This window comes from Cololabis saira, chromosome 21 (assembly GCF_033807715.1).
Source record: "Cololabis saira isolate AMF1-May2022 chromosome 21, fColSai1.1, whole genome shotgun sequence".
Lineage (NCBI taxonomy): Eukaryota > Metazoa > Chordata > Actinopteri > Beloniformes > Belonidae > Cololabis > Cololabis saira.
Genome location: NC_084607.1, coordinates 390,253 through 415,717, shown reverse-complemented (window position 1 = coordinate 415,717; position 25,465 = coordinate 390,253). Strand labels below are relative to the sequence as shown.

The 25,465-nt window shown below is 44.8% G+C and overlaps 1 protein-coding gene across 1 annotated transcript in view; it reads right to left on the bottom strand.

Moving 5' to 3' along the window:
• Positions 1–558: 558 nt before the first annotated feature.
• Positions 559–25,465, bottom strand: part of LOC133421374 (sodium channel protein type 4 subunit alpha B-like) — an 82,022-nt gene continuing 57,115 nt past the window's right edge. Inside the window, exons 23-32 of the mRNA XM_061710919.1 lie at positions 24,941–25,225; positions 23,882–23,935; positions 22,460–22,597; positions 20,241–20,345; positions 18,827–19,097; positions 13,008–13,405; positions 12,267–12,490; positions 10,959–11,103; positions 10,776–10,853; positions 559–2,501 (exon numbers count right to left, since the gene is read on the bottom strand). Of these exons, the coding sequence (XP_061566903.1) occupies positions 2,076–2,501; positions 10,776–10,853; positions 10,959–11,103; positions 12,267–12,490; positions 13,008–13,405; positions 18,827–19,097; positions 20,241–20,345; positions 22,460–22,597; positions 23,882–23,935; positions 24,941–25,225 (2,124 nt within the window). The 3' untranslated portion in view covers positions 559–2,075. The remainder of the gene's footprint in view (positions 2,502–10,775; positions 10,854–10,958; positions 11,104–12,266; positions 12,491–13,007; positions 13,406–18,826; positions 19,098–20,240; positions 20,346–22,459; positions 22,598–23,881; positions 23,936–24,940; positions 25,226–25,465) is intronic.

The window sequence follows — 25,465 nt, the reverse complement described above, 5'->3', positions numbered from 1 at the left end:
TTTCCTAAAATGTACACTTTTCAAGATATGAGCGCTCAAGCGAGGACTGGAAATCATTCATTCATTCATTCATTCATTCATTCATTCATTCATTCATTCATTCATTCATTCATTCATTCATTCATTCATTCATTCATTCATTCATTCATCCATTCATTACCAGCTTCAGCATTTATTCATTCATTCATTCATTTATTCATTCATTCATTCATTACCAGCTTCAGCATTAATTAATTAATTACCAGCTTCAGCATTCATTCATTCATTCATTCATTCATTCATTCATTCATTCATTACCAGCTTCAGCATTCATTCATTCATTCATTCATTCATTCATTCATTCATTCATTCATTCATTACCATTTTCAACATCCAGCATTTCCCCCTACAGGTGGCGATTATATAAAAAAAAAAAAAAAAAAAAAAAATATATATATATATATATATATATATATATATATATATATATATATATATATATATATATATATATATATATATATACATATATATCCCATGAACCTGTTCCCAGCAGGACTGGGGGTCATCTAAGGTCAAAAGGTCAGGGTTCAGATTTCTCCATTTTCCAGGTTAAAGTATATGAAGTCTGTACTGACTGGGTCATGTGACCAGTTCTGGGTCAGCCTAATCAGTCAACAGCTGAGCTCTGGTTGCCCCGGCAACAACAACCTCGAAATGAGGAAGGTTCCGGACTGACTGTGAGAAAACCCCAGCTTTCCTCAAATAACTCTGATTTGTGAGAAAACTATAGCTCCTAGCAGAAAAACAAAGACATCGTGAGAGAGACAGAACCCGGCAGATTCTGACAATCTTAATTTTATTCAGATATTCCTTAAAATGTGTTAGTAACGGCAGTTCGAATACAAAAATGAGATTTTTTTGAAGAAAACTTTTTATTACATTGCAGTCAATGGAGACAGAGGCAGGAATTGTCGCCGCTTTAGCCATAGCCGTTTAAATTTTGTGCATACCCCGCCTGTCAAAGTCACATTATCTGAATCCCAACACTTATGTCTACATTTTGACCAAAAATTATTTGTCCAGCTTTAACGGTTTGGCCGTGAGCTCGAGTTACAAATAAAAATTATGGTCATTTTTTGAAGGTTTCGCTCACTCTAAACAATTAGAACAGCACTCTAGATTTGACAAAAAAGTGATTTCCAGTCCTCGCTTGAGCGCTCATATTTTGAAAAGTGTACAATTTAGGAAAAAACAGTTTCAGGTTTGGAGAGAGAAGAGAAGTTTTCCTCCGTTTTGAAGTTTGAATGACAGTTGTACGTGTGAGTATGAGAAAGATACGTGACTCAGAAAAAAGGTGAATTTTGTCTTTTTTCTCCCATTCGCTTTGAATGGCGCCATAGGAATACATGGGGAAATGAGTTCCCCATTAGTTTGGAAATTTGGAAATGTTTTTTGCACTTCGTGCAAAAACTATTTGTGCCATCGCTCTGAAAATCCACAGGACTGTAGTTAAATTCAGGGCCTACAACTTTCTCAATTGGTTCATAATTTTTCGAGTAACGGTGTGCGAGTGGTGAGGCCCCAAAGTTCTCCCAATGCATTCCGGATGGCGCTAAAAGCGCACGTTTGTGCACGTTGCGCAAAAACGTGCACGCCAATCGCTTATAAAAGTCATAGCACACGATTCGTGCTTAAGGCGCACGTTTCTACGTTTTTACTTTTCGCGTTTTCTCAAAGCTGTAGGAGGAGTAGCGAACCGAAATCTGTCCGGAAAATGAATAAGTTGAATAATAAACCCGCAGAATAACATTAGTGCCTCTTGCTGCAGCCGTGGCACTAATAAACAGGTTTAGATGTTAAACTGGAAAGTCCTGCTGCTCGTTTTTGAGCATTAATTAATTTTTCTGCTCGTTCTGCTACAGGAAGCTGTTGGGGGAGGATTCCTCCTCCGTTGTTGGAGGAGATTCCTCCGTTGTTGTTGGAGGAGATTCCTCCGTTGTTGGAGGAGGAGATTCCTCCGTTGTTGGAGGAGATTCCTCCGTTGTTGGAGGAGGAGATTCCTCCGTTGTTGGAGGAGGAGATTCCTCTGGTCGTCAGACGGTCGACTCCCTGAGGTTCTCGTCCTGTTGAAGGTTTGGTTGGTGATGAGGAGGAGCAGCGTGGAGGAGGAAGTCGCTCTCCAGCTGCACCTTGAAGCGAGGAGGTTCCTGTGGACCTTCTGGACCACGAGGAGGTTCCTGTGGACCTTCTGGACCACGAGGAGGTTCCTGTGAACCACCTGGACCTCCGTACAGCTGATTCATCCTCTCACAGAGCAGTCCCTCGGTCTCCGGAGGAGTTAGCTGGTTTTGAGGAGCGTTATTCTTCCCCAGATCCCGGTTCTTCTTCTCCCTGAAGGTGTAGGAGGCCAGGCGGATGGTTCTCTGCAGGAGATGTTTCCTGTAGGATCTCTGGATCACCGAAGCGGCTAACTCCTCCTGCTTCCTCCTCAAGGTGCTGCTGATCGGCTCGTACGACACCTGGAAGGAACGGATAAAACAGATTAAGGAGATCAAAAACATCTGGAAGGAACAGATACAACAGATTAAGGAGATCAAAAACATCTGGAAGGAACGGATAAAACAGATTAAGGAGATCAAAAACATCTGGAAGGAACGGATAAAACAGATTAAGGAGATCAAAAACACCTGGAAGGAACGGATAAAACAGATTAAGGAGATCAAAAACATCTGGAAGGAACGGATAAAACAGATTAAGGAGATCAAAAACATCTGGAAGGAACGGATAAAACAGATTAAGGAGATCAAAAACATCTGGAAGGAACGGATAAAACAGATTAAGGAGATCAAAAACATCTGGAAGGAACAGATAAAACTAATTAAGGAGATCAAAAAGACGGCAGATAATTCCGTATGTTCGGCTGTGGCTGGTGTGCATCACTTATTCCAGGTTACTCTCAAGTAAACCCTCTCTTTAACATTTTCTACTTTATTGTACAGTGAGTGAAAATAACCGAGTCGAATTCCATGTGTTGTCTGACCCGACTTGGCCAAATAAACATGATTCTGATTCTGATGACCTTTTTTGTTTTGCCTGCGAAAGCAGAGTTTTATGTTAACCAGGTTTTTTTAGTCTTTTGGGGGATCCAGATCTTAGTGGTCAGTTAATAGATTTGGGGGACAGATAATGGCAGGAGTCTAGTCCTGGTTCAGTTTCAGAGACCTGGGGCCTCATGTACAAAGAGTGCGTGGATTTCAACGTGAAACCGTGCGTGGAATTACACAAACGCAAAAATTCCGATGTACAAAACCCTGCGTACGCCCAAATCCACGCAGGTTTCTCTGTACATCCCAATCAGCGTGGATTTGAGCGCACGTGCGGGAGCACAACACTCCGCCTTGTCTCTTCCCTCAAATAGTTTGAATATGATAATGAAGATAATTATCCATTAAAAACCGCTCATCCTAACAAGAAATGTACAAAAACAGACAAAATGTGGGGTGTAAAACAGCGAGACGAGACACTCTGGTGCGTTTGAGTTGGTTTACTGCATGCTCCCACATCCCAACATTACAGATGCATGATCGGACTAATAACAACAACGCACCAACCGGAAACGGAAGTAACCCCGCCATCACTCTTCCCCCGAGACCTTAAAGGCACAGTACCTGGGTGAATGTCTCTCACCGTACATATATGTGGGTCACCACAGGAGCCCCCCCAGAATTCACCCACAGAAAAGTGTACAAAACCACATCATCAAAAAACAATAGCCCCTACCAGCGAACAGTCCAACGGAATCCAGTCAACGTATCGGGGGACGGATTAAACGGCCGAAACGGCTACGCTTCGCCGCCGTGGGATCACGGGCCGCTAGAAGGGGCGGGGCCGCAACCGGGGGCGAAATCGGGGGCCGCCCCCGACGCGGAGGTACGGCCAACTGCACCGGCACCTCCACATCCAAATGAGCCGGCTTGAGCCGGTCTATAACGACCCGCTCCGGCCTGCCCCCCATGTCCACCACAAAGTTCTTAGCCCCCGACTCCAAAACCCGATAGGGCCCGTCATAGGGGGGCTTCAACGGGGTCCGATGTCCGTCATGCCGAACGAAAACGTACCTAGCAGAAGGCAGGTCCCTGGGGACATAGGACTCGGGAAGGCAGTGGTGAGAGGTCGGGATGGGCTTCAGGGCATCGGCGACGTCCTGGAACGCAGACCGCTGAGCAGCAGCCGACCAAGGGGCAGTGGCGTCCGGAAGGAACTCCCCCGGGACCCGGAGAGGCTGCCCATACACCAACTCGGCGGACGAAGCCTGGAGGTCCTCCTTGGGGGCAGAGCGAAGACCCAGCATGACCCAGGGCAGGCGGTCGGCCCAGTTGCTGTCCGTAAGGCTGGCCCGCAGAGAAGCCTTCATGTCCCGATGAAATCGTTCACAAAGTCCATTCCCCTTGGGGTTGTAGGCTGTGGTGCGGTGCACCTTCACCCCGAGATGATCCGCAACCGCCGTCCAGAGCTCCAAGGTGAACTGCGGACCCCTGTCACTGGTGATGTCCCCTGGCAATCCGAACCGGGCCACCCAGCAGCCGATGAAAGCCCGGGCCACCTCCGCTGCCGTAGTGGAGGACAGAGGGACAGCCTCCGGCCACCTGGTGGTCCTGTCCACCATGGTGAAAACGTGAGTGTATCCCCGGGAAGGTGGCAGGGGGCCCACCAAGTCCACATTCACGTGGTCGAACCGCCTCTCCGGGACGGTAAACGGTGCCAAAGGGGCCTTAGTATGCCGGTGGATTTTGGCCCGCTGGCACGACACGCACGCACCAGCCCAGGCTCGAACGTCCTTCCGCAGCCCCGGCCAAACGAACTTGGCCCCCACCAGCTTGGCAGAGGCCTTCACCCCCGGGTGGGAAAGTCTGTGGATGGTGTCAAAAACACGGCGCCGCCAGGCTACAGGCACCATGGGCCGCGGTTGACCGGTGGAGACGTCGCAGAGTAGAGTGGTGTTGGCTGCGTCGAACACCACCTCCTTCAGCTGCAGAGCGGTAGGAGTAGACCGGTAGTCCTGCAGTTCCACGTCCGTGGCCTGATCCGCCGCCATGGAGGCATAGTCCAGCCCCAAATGGACGGACGCCGCAACCACCCGAGAGAGGCAGTCGGCGACAAAGTTCTCCTTGCCCGCCACATGCTGGACATCCGTGGTGAACTCGGAGATTGCCGAGAGATGGCGCTGCTGCCGCGCTGACCATGGAGAATGTCAGTGGCTTGTGATCCACGAACGCAGTGAAACGGCGCCCCTCCAACAGGAACCGAAAATGCCTGGTCGCCAGGAACAGTCCCAGCAGCTCTCTGTCAAAGGCACTATACTTGCGCTCCGAGCCACGGAGCTGCCTGCTAAAGAATGCCAGTGGCTGCCAGGCGCCGTCCACCCACTGCTCACACACTGCCCCGACGGCATAGTCCAAGGCGTCTGTCGTAAGTGCGATCGGAGCAGAGGGTGACGGGTGAGCAAGCAGGGCTGCGTCCGCCAGAGCTGTCTTAGCGTCCTCGAAAGCGGTGTTCATCTCCGGGGACCAGTCCAAGCTGTCCTTGGGCGCCTTGCCGCGCAGGGCCTCGTACAAAGGGCGCATAAGACGGGCAGCGTGGGGCAGGAACCGGTTGTAAAAGTTCACCATCCCCAGGAACTCCTGAAGTGACTGCACCGTGCTGGGGCGCGGAAACTGGTTGATGGCCTCCACTCTGGCGGGCAGAGGCACAGCCCCCTGCGGCGTGACGTGGTGTCCCAGGAAGGTGATGGAGGACTGTCCAAACTGGCACTTGGCCGGGTTGACAATGAGCCCGTGCTCACTGAGCCGTTCAAACAGCTGGCGGAGGTGCGCCATGTGTTGGTCGACGGACGAGCTCGCTATTAAAATGTCATCCAAAAAAACAAACAAAAATGGCAAGTCCCGAAGCACCGAGTCCATTAAGCGCTGGAACGTCTGCGCCGCCCCCCGGAGGCCAAAAGGCATGCGCAAAAATTCAAAAAGGCCAAAGGGGGTGACGACAGCCGTCTTCGGTATATCCTGTGGATGTACTGGCACCTGATGGTATCCGCGCACCAGGTCCACCTTGGAGAAAACGACGGCTCCCGCCAGATGGGCTGAGAAGTCCTGTATGTGCGGGACGGGGTACCGGTCGGGGGTCGTGGCGTTATTCAACCGGCGGAAATCGCCACAGGGGCGCCAACCACCGCCAGCCTTAGTTACCATATGCAGGGGAGACGCCCACGGGCTGTTCGACCGCCGCACAATGCCGAGGCGTTCCATGGTCGAGAACTCCTCCCGGGCGATGGCCAGCTTGGCGGAGTCGAGGCGCCGGGCCCGGGCGTAGACCGGCGGGCCCACGGTGGTGATATGGTGCTCCACGCCATGCTTAGCCACTGCAGCCGAGAACGTGGGCGTGGTGAGGTCTGGAAAACTGGCGAGCAGGCGCTGGTATGGGTCTCCCGTGGCGAGCATGTTAGACAGGCAGAGTGCTCCGCCCCCTCCAAGCGTGCAGGGGTAGGAAGCAAACGACAGGGCGTCAATCAGGCGACAGTTCTTAACATCCACCAGCAGGTTGAAAGCGCAGAGAAAATCCGCGCCCAGGAGCGGCGTAGAAACAGCCGCCATCACAAAGTCCCAGCCGAACCGCCGCCCGCCAAAACACACCTCCACGAACCTGGTGCCATAAGTCCGTATAGGTGTGCCGTTAGCGGCGTCCATCTGGGGCCCATGCCCGCCGGCCACGGTGTCCACGGCCTGTGCTGGTAGAATACTGCGTTGCGCGCCGGAATCTACCAGCAGCCGCCGGCCAGACAGAGAGTCATAGATGAACAGCAGCTTGCAGTCGCGGCCGGCGCCCATGGCCGCTAACGAGCGCCGGCCCTGGCGTTTCCCGGCTGCTTGAAACTGCAGGGTTTGCGACACTGTTTAGCCTTGGCTCCAAATCTGGCGTGGTAGTAGCAGAGCCCGTCGTCGGTCTGGCGGCGGCCCATCACCGCCGCTGCGGTGTCCATGTCCTCCTCCATGGGAGAAAATGGTGTTGAAGCGTGCTGCTGCGGCAACAGTGCGTGGATAAACTGCTGCCTGTTGGCCAGGAAAACCCTGTCCGCCTCTGCCGCCAAGCCGCGGTAGTCCTTGGTGGAGGAGAGAGGGTTACTGGCCAGAGCTGTGCGAACTGGCCCCGGAAGCTGGCGCAGGAAAAGGTGTGTGAAGAGGAAGGATGGGTCAGCTGATCCCAGAACAGCCAACATCCTCTCCATCAGCTCTGATGGTTTCCCATCACCGAGGCCGTTGAGAGACAGCAAACGGTCCGCCTTCTCCAACTCCGACAGTTCGTATAATTTAAGCAGGAACGTCTTCAGAGCCTCGTACTTCCCCTGCTCGGGTGGATCTTCCAGCAGCATCATTGCACGTGCTGTTGTTGCAGCGTCCAAAGCCGACACCACATGATAATACTTTGTTACATCCTGGGTTATTCCCCTCAGCTGGAACTGGGCTTCTATATGCTGAAACCACGGCCGGGGGTTCTGCTGCCAAAAGTCGGGCAGTTTGACTGTCGCGGCATATATATTAGCGGGCGCGTTAACCGCGGCGGCGGCAGCGGCGGCGGCGGCGGCGGCGGCAGCAGCGGCGTTGTTGTCCTCGTTCATGTTGTTCCGATCTCGTCGTTCCGATCTCACATCAGGGTCACCAAATTGTGGGGTGTAAAACAGCGAGACGAGACACTCTGGTGCGTTTGAGTTGGTTTACTGCATGCTCCCACATCTCAACATTACAGATGCATGATCGGACTAATAACAACAACGCACCAACCGGAAACGGAAGTAACCCCGCCATCACTCTTCCCCCGAGACCTTAAAGGCACAGTACCTGGGTGAATGTCTCTCACCGTACATATATGTGGGTCACCACAGGAGCCCCCCCAGAATTCACCCACAGAAAAGTGCACAAAACCACATCATCAAAAAACAATAGCCCCTACCAGCGAACAGTCCAACGGAATCCAGTCAACGTATCGGGGGACGGATTAAACGGCCGAAACGGCTACGCTTCGCCGCCGGGGGATCACGGGCCGCTAGAAGGTTTTTCAGCAAACTGCAACGTATTCTTGTATCATGTCCCCAGGTACCTCTGGCATCATTTTCAAGTTCTTTTACTGTAGCATTTTCTAATAATTACATGCTAAAATCATACCCAATACACAGGTATATAAGCAGATTTAAAAAAATAATTACTATTAGTATTATATTGGGTATGAATTTAGCATTAGAAAATGCTGCAGTGAAAGAACTTAAAAATGATGTCAGAGGTACCTGAGGACTGAGGACATGATGAACAAGAATATGGTGCAGTTTCCTGAAAACAATTTGATTTGTTTTTTTAATGAATATTTAAAATCTGCCTATATAGAAATGAATGGGATTCTGAATGGGCGATTGGCTTTGCTTTTTTTTATCATTTTGTTAGACTTTAGTAAAACTACAAAAAGGAATGACATATGTATCTATTTCAAGACATGAAAATAATAATACTAGCCGTTTTGAAGCCGTCCACACGCTTTACCGTACAACGCGATGTAGACGGGCAATTGATTTCCAAGCGCAGATAGCGCGACTGCGCCTCTCCGAAGCGGAGATGGCGTGACCGCAGTGGTTTGAATGTTTATGGCAGCGTTAGTGCATCATTACACTCTGCTTTTGTTGTCTCTTGTTCGTTCTGCTGTATTGTCATGCGTATTATATACTGACGGATTAAGACCAATGCAGCCTATACGTTCTTACACATTGTGGATGTCCGCGATCACCTCTCTCATAAGTATAACAATGTGAACAATATAAACTTATATTTAAAACATGAAGCATCACGATCTGATTCCTCTGCTGCAGAAATAAAGACAACTTGTGCCAACGGAATTATCGAGGTGCAAACGTGAGAAATAAAGAGCAAGATTGCTTAAACTCGGAGTGTTGCATCCGCAGGAGGAGAGACCGCTCTAGATCCCGGTCCATCACCGGGGAAACACTGTCAGGAGTCCTGCAGCACTTGCAGCCGACTCCATATCAGACTCTGAAAGTTGCCTAAACATTCAATAAAAACTTTATTCATTCATTGGATCCTGGACCAGCAGATCAGTTTGGTCCCTGAAGACTCGCTCCTGATCCTGCCATCAGCAGGTTCCTCTAACGGAGCCAAAGCTCCATCAGGATTTGCAGGTTCCATCATTGAGCTCCTGCCTTTAGTTGTTTGTTCAGATCATGTGGTTGATTGTGAGATTGTTGCAGCTCCACTCTTGTGTAATTTATCTGGTGATGTGGGGACTGTCGTGTCCTTCACGTGGTCGTGAACTTATTGTTGACGTTAAGTTTCCTCATATTCTGGACTTCACTGCATCACCAGTGAGTGTCGCCAACGGACAGAACCTCAGAAAAGTGCGTAAACCAGCCTTAATGTGTGAGTGAAGGACCGCAGCTTTCTACGTTCACGTCATTCTTTGTACATCCGACAGTGAGCGTTGAAAGTGGCGTACGCACGTTTTTTGTGCGCCGCACTCTTAGTACATGAGGCCCCTGGACTGGTTACTGTTTGTGTCTCTGTTCCCGTTTCTGTTAGTTTGTTTCTCTTTTGCAGATTCCAAAGACTTGTGAGCCGTTGTGAGTTTTCCTGTTTCTCTCCGGGTGGGATGAAGGCCGTCTCTTCTAATCTCTTCTAATCTCTTCTAATCAGACCGGGCTTTCCCCAGAACGACTTCCAATTGTCAATGAAGGCCACGTGGTTTTCTGAACAGCACCGCGACAGCGGCGGCGGAGCGACAGCCGGCGGCTAAACATGTGATCAGATTGGGGAATTACCAGGGAAACCTACGACATGGTTTTGGTTGTTAGTTACACACCCACACAATATTAACTTTAGTGACTTCCCACTGGCGTAGACGGGAGTCATTAGTGCCGACATGTATGACAACTTTACCAAATTTACTATTACCGTATTGTCCCGAATATAAGACGGTGTTTTATTGAAATCAGACTGAAAAAGTGTTGGTCGTCTTCCATTCAGGTCTAGACATTACACCATCACACCACTAGATGGAGCCAGATATTTGTAAATGCTGAACTAAACTCCCCAGGACAAAGATAACCGTCACCAAGAAGAACAATAAAAATAGCGGTAAGAAAGAAAAGAGAATAAAATAAGAGATAAGAGATAAGAGATAAGAGAAAATGTAGAAACGTAGTTTCTCCAATCTGTAGAAAAGTGGGTGAAGATCGGCAGGTGAACCGGCAGCTGAGGAGAAGTTATGATGCAAACTTCAACATGATGGTTTAATGAGGCGAAATAACAGGCTTTTCTCTCCAATATATTGTTATAATTATTTGTTTCAGATCTACTGTCATTATTTTCTGTATAAAAATTGAAAAAAAAGTATTTTCAAACTTAAGTCTTGAAAACAAGGGGGTCGTCTTATAATCAGGTCGTCTAATAATCAGGGTCGTCTTATAATCAGGTCGTCTAATAATCAGGTCGTCTAATAATCAGGTCGTCTTAGAATCAGGTCGTCTAATAATCAGGTCGTCTTATAATCAGGTCGTCTAATAATCAGGTCTTATAATCAGGTCGTCTAATAATCAGATCGTCTAATAATCAGGTCGTCTTATAATCAGGTCGTCTTATATTCAGGGTCGTCTTATATTCGGGCCGATACGGTATGAATTATACATGGTACAATTAAAACAAATCTCACTATGAAATGGAACAGAATACAGTAAATAATCAAACCTTTGAGGGGTTGTTGGCCATGAATTTCTCCTCCATGCTAGCCTTTAGTGTGTCCATTGCTCCGGAATCACCCAAGACCTACAGATAACACACAATACAATATAATAAAATATACAATACAATACAATACAGTGCAATACGATACAATACGATAGAATATAATAGTAAATATGTGGCTGGTACTTCTGCGGTGAGGGCCAGCAGGATGTCCAGGCAGTGGATCTTGTCTCCTGGAACCAGAGGAAGGTCCATGTGGATCAGCTTGAAGGTGTTGGGTTTGGGAATCTTCAACGGGTCCTGGAGGGTGTCGCAGAAGTCGGAGAGCTCGCTGTGGATTAGAAAGATTAGGCTCAGAAAGGTCAGATAAAGCTCGCTGTGGACCAGATTAGATCAGGTCAAAGGTCAGATAAAGCTCGCTGTGGACCAGATTAGTCCGATTAAAGGTCAGATAAAGCTCGCTGTGGACCAGATTAGTCCGATTAAAGGTCAGATAAAGCTCACTGTGGACCAGATTAGTCCGATTAAAGGTCAGATAAAGCTCGCTGTGGACCAGATTAGTCCGATTAAAGGTCAGATAAAGCTCGCTGTGGACCAGATTAGTCCGATTAAAGGTCAGATAAAGCTCACTGTGGACCAGATTAGTCCGATTAAAGGTCAGATAAAGCTCGCTGTGGACCAGATTAGTCCGATTAAAGGTCAGATAAAGCTCGCTGTGGACCAGATTAGTCCGATTAAAGGTCAGATAAAGCTCACTGTGGACCAGATTAGTCCGATTAAAGGTCAGATAAAGCTTGCAGGATGTGAAGCACAATCTTCCAAATCCCAAACAGCCCCTGTTACGTGTGGTGTCCCCCAGGGATCTGTCCTAGAGCCTCTCATCTTTATTTTGTACATGCCCCCCTGATGGTCGTGTCATCAGCCGACACGGCATCTCTTTTCACTGCTATGCCGATGACACTCAGCTGTACCTCCGGACTGACGCCAACCTACGTCTCAAAGTATTTTATAAACTGCGAGGCGTCAGGTTTAACTCACCTGTACGTGATGAACTCACCTGTACTGTAAAAAACTCACCTGTATTTTATAAACTGCGAGGCGTCGGGTTAAACTCACGTGTATTTTATAAACTCACCTGTACTTGATGAACTGCGAGGTATCGGGTTTAACTCACCTGTACTTGATGAACTCACCTGTACTGTAAATAACTCACCTGTACTTGATGAACTGCGAGGCGTCGGGGTCGAACTTCTCCCACGTCTCGTAGAACATCTCAAAGTATTTTATAAACTCACCTGTATTTTATAAACTCACCTGTACTTGATGAACTGCGAGGCGTCGGGTTAAACTCACCTGTATTTTATAAACTGCGAGGCGTCGGGGTCGAACTTCTCCCACGTCTCGTAGAACATCTCAAAGTATTTTATAAACTGCGAGGCGTCGGGTTAAACTCACCTGTACTTGATGAACTCACCTGTACTGTAAATAACTCACCTGTACTTGATGAACTGCGAGGCGTCGGGGTCGAACTTCTCCCACGTCTCGTAGAACATCTCAAAGTCGTCCTCACACAGCGGGTCGCCGCTCTCCTCCGTGGCCACGTTGAAGTTCTCCAGGATGATGGCGATGTACATGTTGACCACGACCAGGAACGACATGATGATGTAGGACGAGAAGAAGACGATGCCGACGCCGGGGCTGCCGCAGTTCCCTCGCACCTGGAATATGAATAAAATATAAATATATAAACAACAACTCAACCAGTTCCCTCGCACCTGGAATATAAAAATAAATTAAATATAAATATATAAACCACCGCTCAGCCACAGTTCCCTCGCACCTGGAATATAAATATAAAAATAAATATATAAATATATAAACCACAGATGAACCTGATAAATATAAATATAGAAACCACAGCTCAACAGCAGTTCCCAGCCGGCCCACGTGGTGATTCATTCATACGTGGTGATTCATTCATCCATTCATCCATTCATTCATTCATTCATTCATTCATTCATTCATTCATTCATTCATTCATTCATTCATTCATTCATTCATTCATTCATTCATCCATTCATCCATTCATCCATTCACCTGTGATCCGGGGTTCTCTATATCCGGGTCACAGTCGGGCGGCGTGTTCATGATGGGGCTCAGCAGGCCGACGTGGTGATTCATTCATACGTGGTGATTGATTGATTAATTCATCCATTCATCCATTCTTCCATTCACCTGTGATCCAGGGTTCTCGATGTCGGGGTCACAGTCGGGGGGCGTGTTCATGATGGGGCTCAGCAGGCCGTCCCAGCCGGCCGACGTGGTGATCATGAACAGGCAGATCATGCTGTTTCCGAAGCTCTGGAAGTTGAAAATGTCGTCGATAATCGACTCTTTCTTCACGTAGGCGAAGTTGGACATGCCGAAGATGGAGAAGATGAACATGATGAGGAAAAGCAGCAGGCCGATGTTGAACAGGGCAGGAAGTGACATCATCAGGGCGAACAGCAGCGTCCGGATCCCTTTAGCTCCGCGAATCAGACGCAGGACCCGGCCGATACGAGCCAGTCGGATCACGCGGAACAGAGTCGGAGAAACAAAGTATTTCTCTATGATGTCGGCCAGGAGAAGCCCTGGATAAAACACAATAAAATACAATAAAATAGATTAGAATAAAATAGAAGTATTTCTCTATGATGTCGGCCAGGAGAAGACCTGGATAAAACACAATAAAATACAATAAAATAGATTAGAATAAAATAGAAGTATTTCTCTATGATGTCGGCCAGGAGAAGACCTGGATAAAACACAAATAAAACACAATAAAATACAATATATTTATATATATTTATATATATATTTTATTTTTATATATATTTTTATATATATATTTATATTAACGACGGGTTTTGTGCAATATGTATACTCCATTTTTGTTCCCGTGCAATATCATTTATCTCCTCGCACTAAGCACTTTAAAATATAAACACTTTAACATATATCCACTATAACTGTAAACTTAAACTTAAACTTAAACTTTATTTATTTGTATAGCGCCATATCATACAATATAAAATGCAACACATGGTGCTTTACATGCAGAATAAAATAACAATAAAAAACACAATTTAAAACATTCCATACGACCCCACCCCCCACGCGTACACACACACTCACTCACACTCATATACATGTGCACACACTCACACGCCCACACCCACACACACACACACAATAAGTGGACTGGTGACATGGCTTAGCACTAACGATCCAGGTGAGGAAAACACTACCTATGGGTGGACGTCCACACTGAGAAGCTCCACCGACCACGACCACCAGAAGCATCGCCACAGAGACCCCCCCAACCCGGACAGACCGGGGCAGACCCCACACAGAAGGTGGAGCCCCCCCCCAGCTACCCAGGCCTGAGGGACCCCCATGACGACACCCCCATGGGCGGAGCAGGCACACCTCCCAGTGTGGACGACCCCCCTGAGGAAACACTGGAGCTAAAAACTAAAAGATTAAAAGAAAGTAAAAAATGCCTAAAAGTGTAAAATTTTAGAGAAATCTATATAAAACTTAAGATGAATAATAAATAACATAAAGTAAAAAGTCACTAAAATGGATTAAAGTTTTAGAGATGATAAAAGAGCTAAAGAAGTAGACACAATACATAGCTAAAAACAATAGGTAAATGAGATCAGATAAAAGCCAAACTAAAAAGGTGTGTCTTGAGCCTCCTTTTAAAAATATCAACATTCTCTGCGGTCCTGAGGTTGTCTGGCAGGCTGTTCCATAAAGAGGGGCCATAATGGCTGAATGCAGCCTCACCGTGGGTTTTGGTCGCGGTTCGGGGAATGGTTAAAAGGCCGGTGCCAGAGGACCTCAGGGTCCGTGAGGGTTGATACAGTAAAAGCAGATCAGATAAATAAGATGGCCCAAGACCGTTAAGACACTTAAAAACCAGTAAAAGAACCTTAAAATCAATCCTGAAACGGACGGGGAGCCAATGCAGCGATTTTAAAACAGGTGTAATGTGCTCCCGCCCTCTGGTCCTCGTCAGCACGCGAGCGGCTGAGTTCTGTAGTAATTGTAAGTTCTTAATACTCTTTTTAGGAAGACCAGAGAGCAGGGCATTACAATAATCTAAACGACTAGAGATAAAAGCATGCATCAGCACCTCCGTGCTGGCCTGAGAGAGAAACGGGCGGACTCTGGCTATGTTCTTAAGATGGTAAAAACCTATTTTCGTAATATTCTTTATGTGTGGAATAAAAGTGAGCTCAGAGTCAAAAATAACACCCAGGTTCTTTACACGTTGCGAAGGTTTAAAATCTTGTAGTTTTGGTAAAAGTTTCTCTCTCTGGCCTTCAGGACCAATAACTAAAACCTCTGTTTTGTCCTGGTTGAGCTGTAGGAAATTATCTGCCATCCATGACTTAATATCTAAAATACAGTTAAAAAGGGCATCAAGTGGCCCTGTGTCATCAGGAGACACGGCGATGTACAGCTGTGTGTCGTCAGCGTAACTGTGGAAGCTGATGCCGTGTCTCCTGATGACGTCCCCCAAGGGAAGCATGTAAAGGTTAAAAAGAAGCGGACCTAAAATTGACCCTTGGGGGACCCCACACTTAATTTCATGCATTCTGGAGGAACATGTTATGACTAGGTCCAGGGTGTGTCCTCTGTTGTGAGTCGGCTGTGTGACATGTTGGGTAAAATCCATGCAGTTTAAAAGGTTTAAAAATTCTCTCGACAGTGGGTCGGAGGTATTGTCAATGTGTAGATTAAAATCACCAGTTATTAAAATTCTGTTGTAAGTGGTATGTATGATTGATAAAAGCTCTGAAAATTCACTGATAAAAACAGTGGAGTGATGGGGTGGTCTATAAACAGTTAAACAAAGAATAGGAGGACTGCTAAAAACAAAGGCAAGGTGTTCAAACGAGGAGTAGTTGTTAAAAGAGACCTCCTTTGTAGCTAATATGTTTTTAAAAATTGAAGCTGTGCCGCCTCCCTTTCTAACACCCCGTGTAGTAAATAAAAAATTAAAATTTGGTGGAGAAGCCTGGATGAGGGAAAATGCAGCGTCCGTGCCAAGCCATGTCTCTGTTAAAAGAATACCATCAAGTTTATGATGCACAATAAGATCATTTAAAATAAAGGTTTTGTTTAAAAGAGAGCGCACGTTCAACACAGCCAAGTTAATGTCTGTGTTGGACGTGCGCTCACGACCACAACGTACCGGGTTGATAAAAACAAGATTGTCTCTGTTAAAACCAGTGGGTCTGTGGATCTGACGGGGAAAACGGGTGGTGACCAGGGGATGAATTGGTTGAGGATCTGGTGTGTGGGTGGCGCCAGATGTAGCTGGTTTTATGGAAGAATTATCTGGTGGGGGTGGCAATGATGACTGTGACCTGTGGGGGAAGCTGGAGAGGGGGGCAGTGCTGTGAGCGGCTGGCTCCACAGGTGAAGAGGAAGACTCCGGGCCAGAGCTGGGAGTGTGGGTGTGGCCAGAAAAATAGTCACTCCCGTGGAGCCGACAGAACCGCGTGCTGAATGTTTGCAGCCAACACGCGGCCCCCCAGCCTATTTGGGTGAAGTCCGTCGGGTCTGTAAAAGGAGGGACGATTCCAAAAAAGATTAAAATTGTCGATAAAACCAATGTTAAGAGCTCTGCAGGTGTTCTGAAGCCAAGAGCTCAGATAGAGCAGCCTGCTGAAGCGCCATGCTCCGCGGGACAGCGTTGGAAGCGGGCCGCTGATAAAAATGGACTTCCCACAGTTTTTAAGGACTGTACTCTACTGTTTAGACTCGTTTACACACTGGTCGTTGGTGTCCTGTTTTTACTCTTTGTACTGAGTTTCGTGTTGTGTTGTGGTATTATGTGTTTCTGTCTTTGTTTTTTCTGATTCGTTTATGTTCATGTTACCATCAACCTGCCAGGGGACTACAGATGGAAATTAGCCTTAGGCTATAATCTGGCATATTTACATGTGAATGTTCATTAATATGCACTGTCCCATTTTAAATAAATAAATCTGAAATCTGAAATCTGACAATAAAATACAATAAAATAGATTGGAATAAAATAGAAGTATTTCTCTATGATGTCGGCCAGGAGAAGACCTGGATAAAGGAGAATAAAATACAATAAAATAGAAGTATTTCTCTATGATGTCGGCCAGGAGAAGACCTGGATAAAACACAATGAAATACAATAAAATAGATTAGAATAAAATAGAAGTATTTCTCTAGCTTCTCCAGGAGAAGACCTGGATAAAAGAGAATAAAATACAATAAAATAGATTAGAATAAAATATAAGTATTTCTCTATGATGTCGGCCAGGAGAAGACCTGAATAAAAGAGAATAAAAGAGAATAAAACACAATAAAACACAATAAAAAACAATAAAATAGATTAGAATGAAATAGAAGTATTTCTCTATGATGTCGGCCAGGAGACGACCTGAATAAAAGAGAATAAAATAGACTAGAAAATTTCCTCGCAGAAATTTCGAGAGTGCCACGGGGGGCTGCTGCCCATTTGTGTTCATTGCTGCATTTTTCAGCAATAAAGGTGAAGGACTCAAAACTAAGTCCGATGACACCACGACTCTCTATGTCAAACCATTCAAAAGTTATAGCATTTACTCTGGGTTATTTGCTGTGTGTGTGTGTGTGTGTGTGTGTGTGTGTGTGTGTGTGTGTGTGTGTGTGTGTGTGTGTGTGTGTGTGTGTGTGTGTGTGTGTGTGTGTGTGTGTGTGTGTGTGTGTGTGTGTGTATGCAAAAGGAGTGTGTGAGTATTCAGATATTCCTTAAAATGAGTGAGTAGGCTCAGTGCGAAGACAGAGTGAGATTCTTTTGAAGAAAACGTTTGATTACATTACAGTGAATGGGGACTGAGGCAGGTATTGTCGCCGCTCTAGCCTCCCCCATTTAAATTTTGTGCATACCTCGCCTGTCAAAGTCACATTTTATGAATCCCAACACATATGTCTACATTCTGACCAAGAATTATGTGTCTCCTTTTTACGGTTTGGCCGTGAGCTCAAGTTACAAATAAAAATTCAGGTTATTTTTTTACTGTTTCTCCCACTCTAGCAACCAACACCCACACTCTAGATTTGACAAAAAAGTGATTTCCAGTCCTCGCTTGAGTGCTCATATCTTGAAAAGTGTACAACTTAGAAAGAAAACTGTTTGGGGTTTGGAGAGAAGAGAAGCTTTCCTCCGTTTTGAAGTTTGAATGACATTTCTACGTGCAGGTATGAGAAAGTTAGGTGACTCAGAAAAAAGGTGAATTTTGGCTTTCTTTTTTACCTCCTCCCATCCACAGTGTGACATTCCGCGCCACACACATACATGGGAAAATCTCCCCATTAGTTTGGAAATTTGGAAATGTTTTTGCACTTCGTGCGAAAACTATTTGTGCGATCGCTCTGAAAATTCACAGGACTGCAGTTAAATTCAGCGCCTACAACTTTCTTAATCAGTTCAGAATTTTTCGAGTAATGGTGTGTGAGTGGTGAAGCCCCAAAGTTCTCCCAATGCGTTCCGGATGGTGCCAAAAGCGCACCAATCGCTAATAAAAGTCATACCACTCGATTCGCGCTTATGGCGCATGTTTCTAAGTTTTTACTTTTTGCGTTTTCTCAGAGCTGCGGGACTAGTTAGTAAGTTTATACGGAAGAATAAATAATAAGCTGCGCCAGAGGCACTATTGTTATCCTGCACTCGTCTTCCATTGCTATGGCAGAGCTATGGAGGAGGAGCCTCTTGGCGCAGCCGTGGCACTAATTAGAATAAAATAGAATACATTAGAATAGAAGTATTTCTCTATGATGTCGGCGAGGAGAAGACCTGGATAAAATAAAATATAACCTATGTCTGTCTTACCTACGATGGACAGAAGGACAGACTCACCTACGATGGACAGAAGGACAGACTCACCTACGATGGACAGAAGGACAGACTCACCTACGATGGACAGAAGGACAGATTTCATATCTTAACCCACCTACGATGGACAGACTGACAGACTCACCTACGATGGACAGGATCACCACCACGAAGTCGAAGATGTTCCAGCCCACGGAGAAGTAGTGGTGTCGCAGCGCCAGCAGCTTCAGCGAACACTCGCACGTGAAGATGACGATGAAGACCAGGTTGATCCAGTACAGGATGTACTCCTTCTCCGGGCTCTGGTCGTCCGTCTCCACCATCATCGTCACCATGTTCAGGCAGATCAGCACCATGATGAAGATGTCGAAGAACTGTTTACCCACCAGGTCGAACACCAGACCCTGGAACTTGTTCTGGACAAATAAAACCCAAGAAAACTCCAGTTACACAAACATCTCAGCTGTTTCTACAGAGACCAGACCCTGGAACTTGTTCTGGACAAATAAAACCCAAGAGAACTCCAGTTACACAAACATCTCAGCTGTTTCTACAGAGACCAGACCCTGGAACTTGTTCTGAACAGATAGAAACCAGGAAAACTACATTAACTCAATCAAATCACCAAATAAATGAATACCCAAATCAACATAGCAGCATTTTCCGCTCATTACTTTGATATAGAGAAATCATCCTTCTTTTCAATGTTGTTTTAATTAAATAAAGTTAAGGTTCTACTTGATTTCTAATCCCTCTCCAGCTTATTCCATTATTGCTGCAGCTGTAGCAGCTCAGTTTGTTCTGATTGTTGTAGCAGCTCAGTTTGGTTCTGATTGTTGTAGCATCTCAGTTTGGTTCTGATTGTTGTAGCATCTCAGTTTGGTTCTGATTGTTGTAGCAGCTCAGTTTGGTGTTGGTTCTGATTGTTGTAGCAGCTCAGTTTGGTTCTGATTGTTGTAGCAGCTCAGTTTGGTTCTGATTGTTGTAGCTTCTCAGTTTGGTGTTGGTTCTGATTGTTGTAGCATCTCAGTTTTGTTCTGATTGTTGTAGAATATCAGTTTGGTTCTGATTGTTGTAGCAGCTCAGTTTGGTTCTGATTGTTGTAGCAGCTCAGTTTGGTTCTGATTGTTGTAGCATCTCAGTTTGGTTCTGATTGTTCTCAGTTTGGTTCTGATTGTTGTAGCATCTCAGTTTGGTGTTGGTTCTGATTGTTGTAGCAGCTCAGTTTGTTCTGATTGTTGTAGCAGCTCAGTTTGGTGTTGGTTCTGATTGTTCTGTTATCTCTCTCCCCTCACAGCTTGTAACGGCTTTGTCTTAAATTAAACATGTTTTACAGTCTGGCAGCAGGTTATTGTTGATTTGGAACGTAATCTGTGCAGTTTTAAATCCACCAGTTCATTGAATTTCAGCTCATTTGTGTCTATTAATAATTGGTTGTTGCTGCTTGTATCCAACTTTATTTATGAGTCACATTGCTTTGTTTTGGAGTAAGAATATTGGTTTGGTGATTGTCTTAAACTGTCCGGTTTAACGGCGTCACACAGGAAGTGCTAACTGACCTTGGGTCGGGGAACAGGTTTCTGAGGTTTCTTGGATCCCAGTTTTTTCATGGCGTTGTAATATTTCTTCTGCTCTTCCGTCATAAACAAGTCAGTTCCTCCCTGGTAAAAACACAGAGACATCGACGTTAACTGAAATAAATATTTATATTCATCATCACCGATCTGAGCAGAACTCTGGAAACACCAGAACATCAACTTATCAGAATGTTCAAAATGGCCGACTTCCTGTTAGGTTTCGGCCATGGCGCCAAGAGACTTTTCTTTAAGTTGCGACATGATACAGGTGTGTACCGATTTTCGTTCATGTACTTCAAACCGTCTTGTGGGGCTTGAGGAACAAAGTTTTTTCTGTCTGAACCAATCAGATGAAGGGTGGGCGCGCTTTTTGGCGTCTAGCGTCGCCACGGTAACGCTTTTGAAAGAGAAAAGTAATGCGTGTTGTCGCAGGATGGAGACGCACATTTTGATGTATAACACACCTGGGTGCACGTTACGGTTCGGGCTGAATTAACTTTCGAAGGAATGGCATAAATTTCGCCAAAATGACACAACTAATTCAAAATGGCCGACTTCCTGTTCGGTTTAGGGCATGACGCCAAGAAACCTTTCTTTAAGTTGTCCCATGATACAGGTGTGTAGCGATTTTCGTGCATGTACGTCAAACCGTATCGTGGGGCTTGAGGCACAAAGTTTTCAAGGGGGCGCTGTTGAGCCATTAGGCCACGCCCATTAATGTAAACCATTAAATATCAAATTTATCGCCAGGCCTGACTTGCATGCAAAATTTGGTGACTTTTTGGGCACGTTTAGGGGGGCAAAAAGGCCCTCCTTTCGTCAGAAGAACGAAAGAAAAAAGAAAAAAAAAATTCCTACAGATACAATAGGGCCTTCGCACTGAAGGTGCTCGGGCCCTAATAATATTATTATATAATATTAATATTATAATATTCATATTTAATAATACTATATAATGTAATCTTGTTTAGGCCAGAATAAACGTGAAAGAGCGGAGCTGCTGTTGTTACCATGGTAACAGCTGCTACTGCTGCTGTGACAGGTTACCATGGTAACAACCCCCCCTCCCTACAGCAGGAAGTGCCGTGTGCTCTCTTAATAGTACCAAAGATCCTCTATACACAAGATAGGGCATTGCCGTTACTGGCAATGGTATGGAATGGTATACACTTCCTGTCTCCTAAGTGGGCGTGGCCGCCCCTCTGACCTCACTTCCTGTCTCCTAAGTGGGCGTGGCCGCCCCTCTCCCCACATCGTTTTGGAACATACAACACTAGATACAGTACAACTTTCTTCCAAAAAGACTTAAATAATAAAAATAACAGTATTATTAAGCAAAGAAGCAAGTTTTATTTTAGTTTTAAACTTCATTTTATCCGATGGGAAAACGATGAGAGCCAAATCCAGCGAGAGTGTGTTGCTCAGACAGAGACAGGTCTCAAACAAAGTTAATTTTCTCCTAATCTGTCGGTCTGAAAATGTCCATTTTGGTGTCAGAATGTTCAGAAGGTTTGTGGCTTTTGAAAAATGGGTCCCATATTTACTTAGGTTACTATGGGGCGAAGGAATTGGTAATAGTCTGTGCTCACGTTCACTTTTCCCATAGGACTCAATAGACTCAAGACCTACTTCCTGTCTCCTAAAGGGGCGTGGCAGTCACGTGACACAGATACAGGAATGCGAACCGTAGTGGGCTGTCTCGGTTTATAGAACGTCTCTGATAGTACGTCCTAATTAATGCTACTACAGATATTTACTCAAAAGTGTGCCGAACTTAAGTTTACTTTTTAGTACGGCATTTCGGACGCACCGATAAACTTATCGTCATATCGTCTTATCGTCATGAACAGGTCAGTTCCTCCCAGGTAAAGACAAAACAGAGACAATCATTATCTAAAGTCTGAGCAGAACTCTGAACTTATCTTGACAGAAATCATTATCTAATGTCTGAGCAGAACTCTGAACTTATCTTGGCTTTCTGCTGGTTGAAGTTGTCGATGATAAACCTATCATAAACAGGTCAGTTCCTCCCAGGTGAACACATCAACGTTAACTAAAAGATATAATGTCTGAGCAGAACTCTGAACTTATCTTGGCTTTCTGCTGGTTGAAGTTGTCGTTGATAAACCTGATAAACTTATCATAAACAGGTCAGTTCCCTCCAGGTAAACACAGAGACATAAACAGAACTCTTAACTTATCTTGGCTTTCTGCTGGTTGAAGTTGTCGATGATGACTCCGATGAAGAGGTTGAGGGTGAAGAACGAGCCGAAGATGATGAAGCAGACGAAGTACAGGTACATGTAGAGGTTAGCCTCGTACTCGGGCTGGGACTCCACCTGTAACCACGGCAACACGGTTACCACGGCAACACTGTAACCATACCAACACGGTAACCACGGCAACACGGTAACCATACCAACACGGTAACCATGGCAACACGGTAACCATACCAACACGGTAACCATACCAACACGGTAACCACGGCAACACGGTAACCATACCAACACGGTAACCACGGCAACACGGTAACCATGGCAACACGGTAACCACGGCAACACGGTAACCAGACACACGGGAGATGCATTTCCATCACGATATTCATTTCAGTTCAGTTTTATTTATTTATCATCTAATAAAATACAAACTTTTCAGAGATCCGGAACATGAAGAGTTTCCAAATGTCACTAAAGTTAAAGTAAGTCACATTTTACCATCTGATAATCCTTAAAACTACATAATAATCCTTACAACTACATAATAATCCTGACAACTACATAATAATCCATACAACTACATAATAATCCTAACAACTACATAATAATCATTACAACTACATAATAATCCTAACAACTACATAATAATCCTTACAACTACATAATAATCCTTACAACTACATAATAATCATTACAACTACATAATAATCCTAACAACTACATAATAATCCTTACAACTACATAATAATCCTTACAACTACATAATAATCATTACAACTACATAATAATCCTTACAACTACATAATAATCATTACAACTACATAATAATCCTAACAACTACATAATAATCCTTACAACTACATAATAATCCTTACAACTACATAATAATCATTACAACTACATAATAATCCTTACAACTACATAATAATCCTAACAACTACATAATAATCCTAACATCTACATAATAATCCTTACAACTACATAATAATAATAACAACTACATAATAATCCTTACAACTACATAATAATAATAACAACTACATAATAATCCTAACAACTACATAATAATCCTTACAACTACATAATAATCCTTACAACTACATAATAATCCTTACAACTACATAATAATCCTTACAACTACATAATAATAATAACAACTACATAATAATCCTTACAACTACATAATAATAATAACAACTACATAATAATCCTTACAACTACATAATAATCCTTACATCTACGGCAACGGAGGTTCAGAACCTCGTTTGTTTTGGCAGGTTCATTTCTGTTTCCACAACGGTCCTTGGCTGATTTCCTGGTTAGGGTTAGGCTGATTTCCTGGTTAGGGTTAGGCTGATTTAGGCTGATTTCCTGATTCCCTGAATCTCCACCAGTATCTGTACTGACCTCTCTGGAGTCCACCGCTGCATACATGATCTCCATCCACCCTTTAAATGTGGCCTGAAACAATACACATCAGGAATAGATGATCTTGTAAAATATTATACGTCAATAATCCTATTTAAAGCATTCAACAAATTACTACCAAGTAACATACAAGACTTTTTCACAGTTCAAGAGATAACTTACAATTTGAGAGGATATGGTGATTTTAAAATACCTAAAGTTCAAACTACTCGTAAAAGTTTTTGTGTGTCTGTATGTGGTGTGAGACTTTGGAACAGGCTGGATATCCAAACAAGCAAAATATCCACAGATTTAAATATATATAAACACATGGTCTGGTCAGATTATAAAGAGAGCGGGTGGTAACACTTTGTTTAATCAACTTCGGTCTTGAAATGTTTGTGTAATTGTTGTTCCTCATTTAGTAAGTTTGTATTGTCCATTACCTTCTGGTACTGTTGTTCTGACCATCACTGACGTGTATGTATGTACTATATGTATGTACTATATGTATGTACTATATGTCCATGTCCATTATGTCCATTACCATTGCTGGTATTTATTATAAATATAAGTTAACGGTTAACTATAAATATTACTATATACATTGTTCCTGGATTTGCAGGCATTGTGGCCATGAAATGCATCTGCATTTCATGGCCACAATGTGTGTGAATTTAGGTGAGGTGAACTGTAGAAAAATTTTTATAATTTGATATAGGTCTTTTTTTCATTTTTTTGGTTCAAATGTTGAGACAGGAGGAAGCCTTAAAAAAAAATCTTTCAAGTTGTTAATGAGAAACAGGGGTGGGATTAAATAAGTTTTCTTCTTCCCACTCCCTTTCGAGTGTTGACGAATTAATTTGTATTTTGAACCTGCACCTGATAAACCTGATAAAAGGTATTTGTTTAATTTTATGTTGCACGCAGGTCATTTATGTTATGTTCATTGCTCGAAATAAATATGAATTGATTGATTGATTGATATAAGCTTTTCTTTCAGGTAAATCAATGGTGTATTAAAACCCAGATGACATCACTTCCTGTGTGCAGACTCACCACTTGCAGCAGCGACAGATATCCCATCCCCACGTTGTCGAAGTTCACCTTCACGTTCTTCCAGCGAACCTCGGTGAAGTTATACTCCATCAGTTCCAGGCACTGCGTCTTGTTGTTGACGTCCTCGGGGGAGAAATACTCCTCCGACGTCTCGTTGAAACAGTAGTAAAACTTCCCGGCGAACAGGTTCACCCCCATGATGCTGAAGATCAGCCAGAAGATCAGACACACCAGCAGCACGTTGAAGATGGAGGGGATAGCGCCGACCAGGGCGTTGACTACGACCTGTAGGGTCAAAGGTCAGTCAATCATTCTGTCACCATGGTTACAGATGGAGGGGATGGCTCCCACCAGGGCGTTGACCACCACCTGTAGGTGCACCTGCAGATACCTGTCCATCCACCTGCAGATACCTGTCCATCTAAACCTGCAGATACCTGTCCATCCACCTGCAGATACCTGTCCATCTAAACCTGCAGATACCTGTCCATCTAAACCTGCAGATACCTGTCCATCTAAACCTGC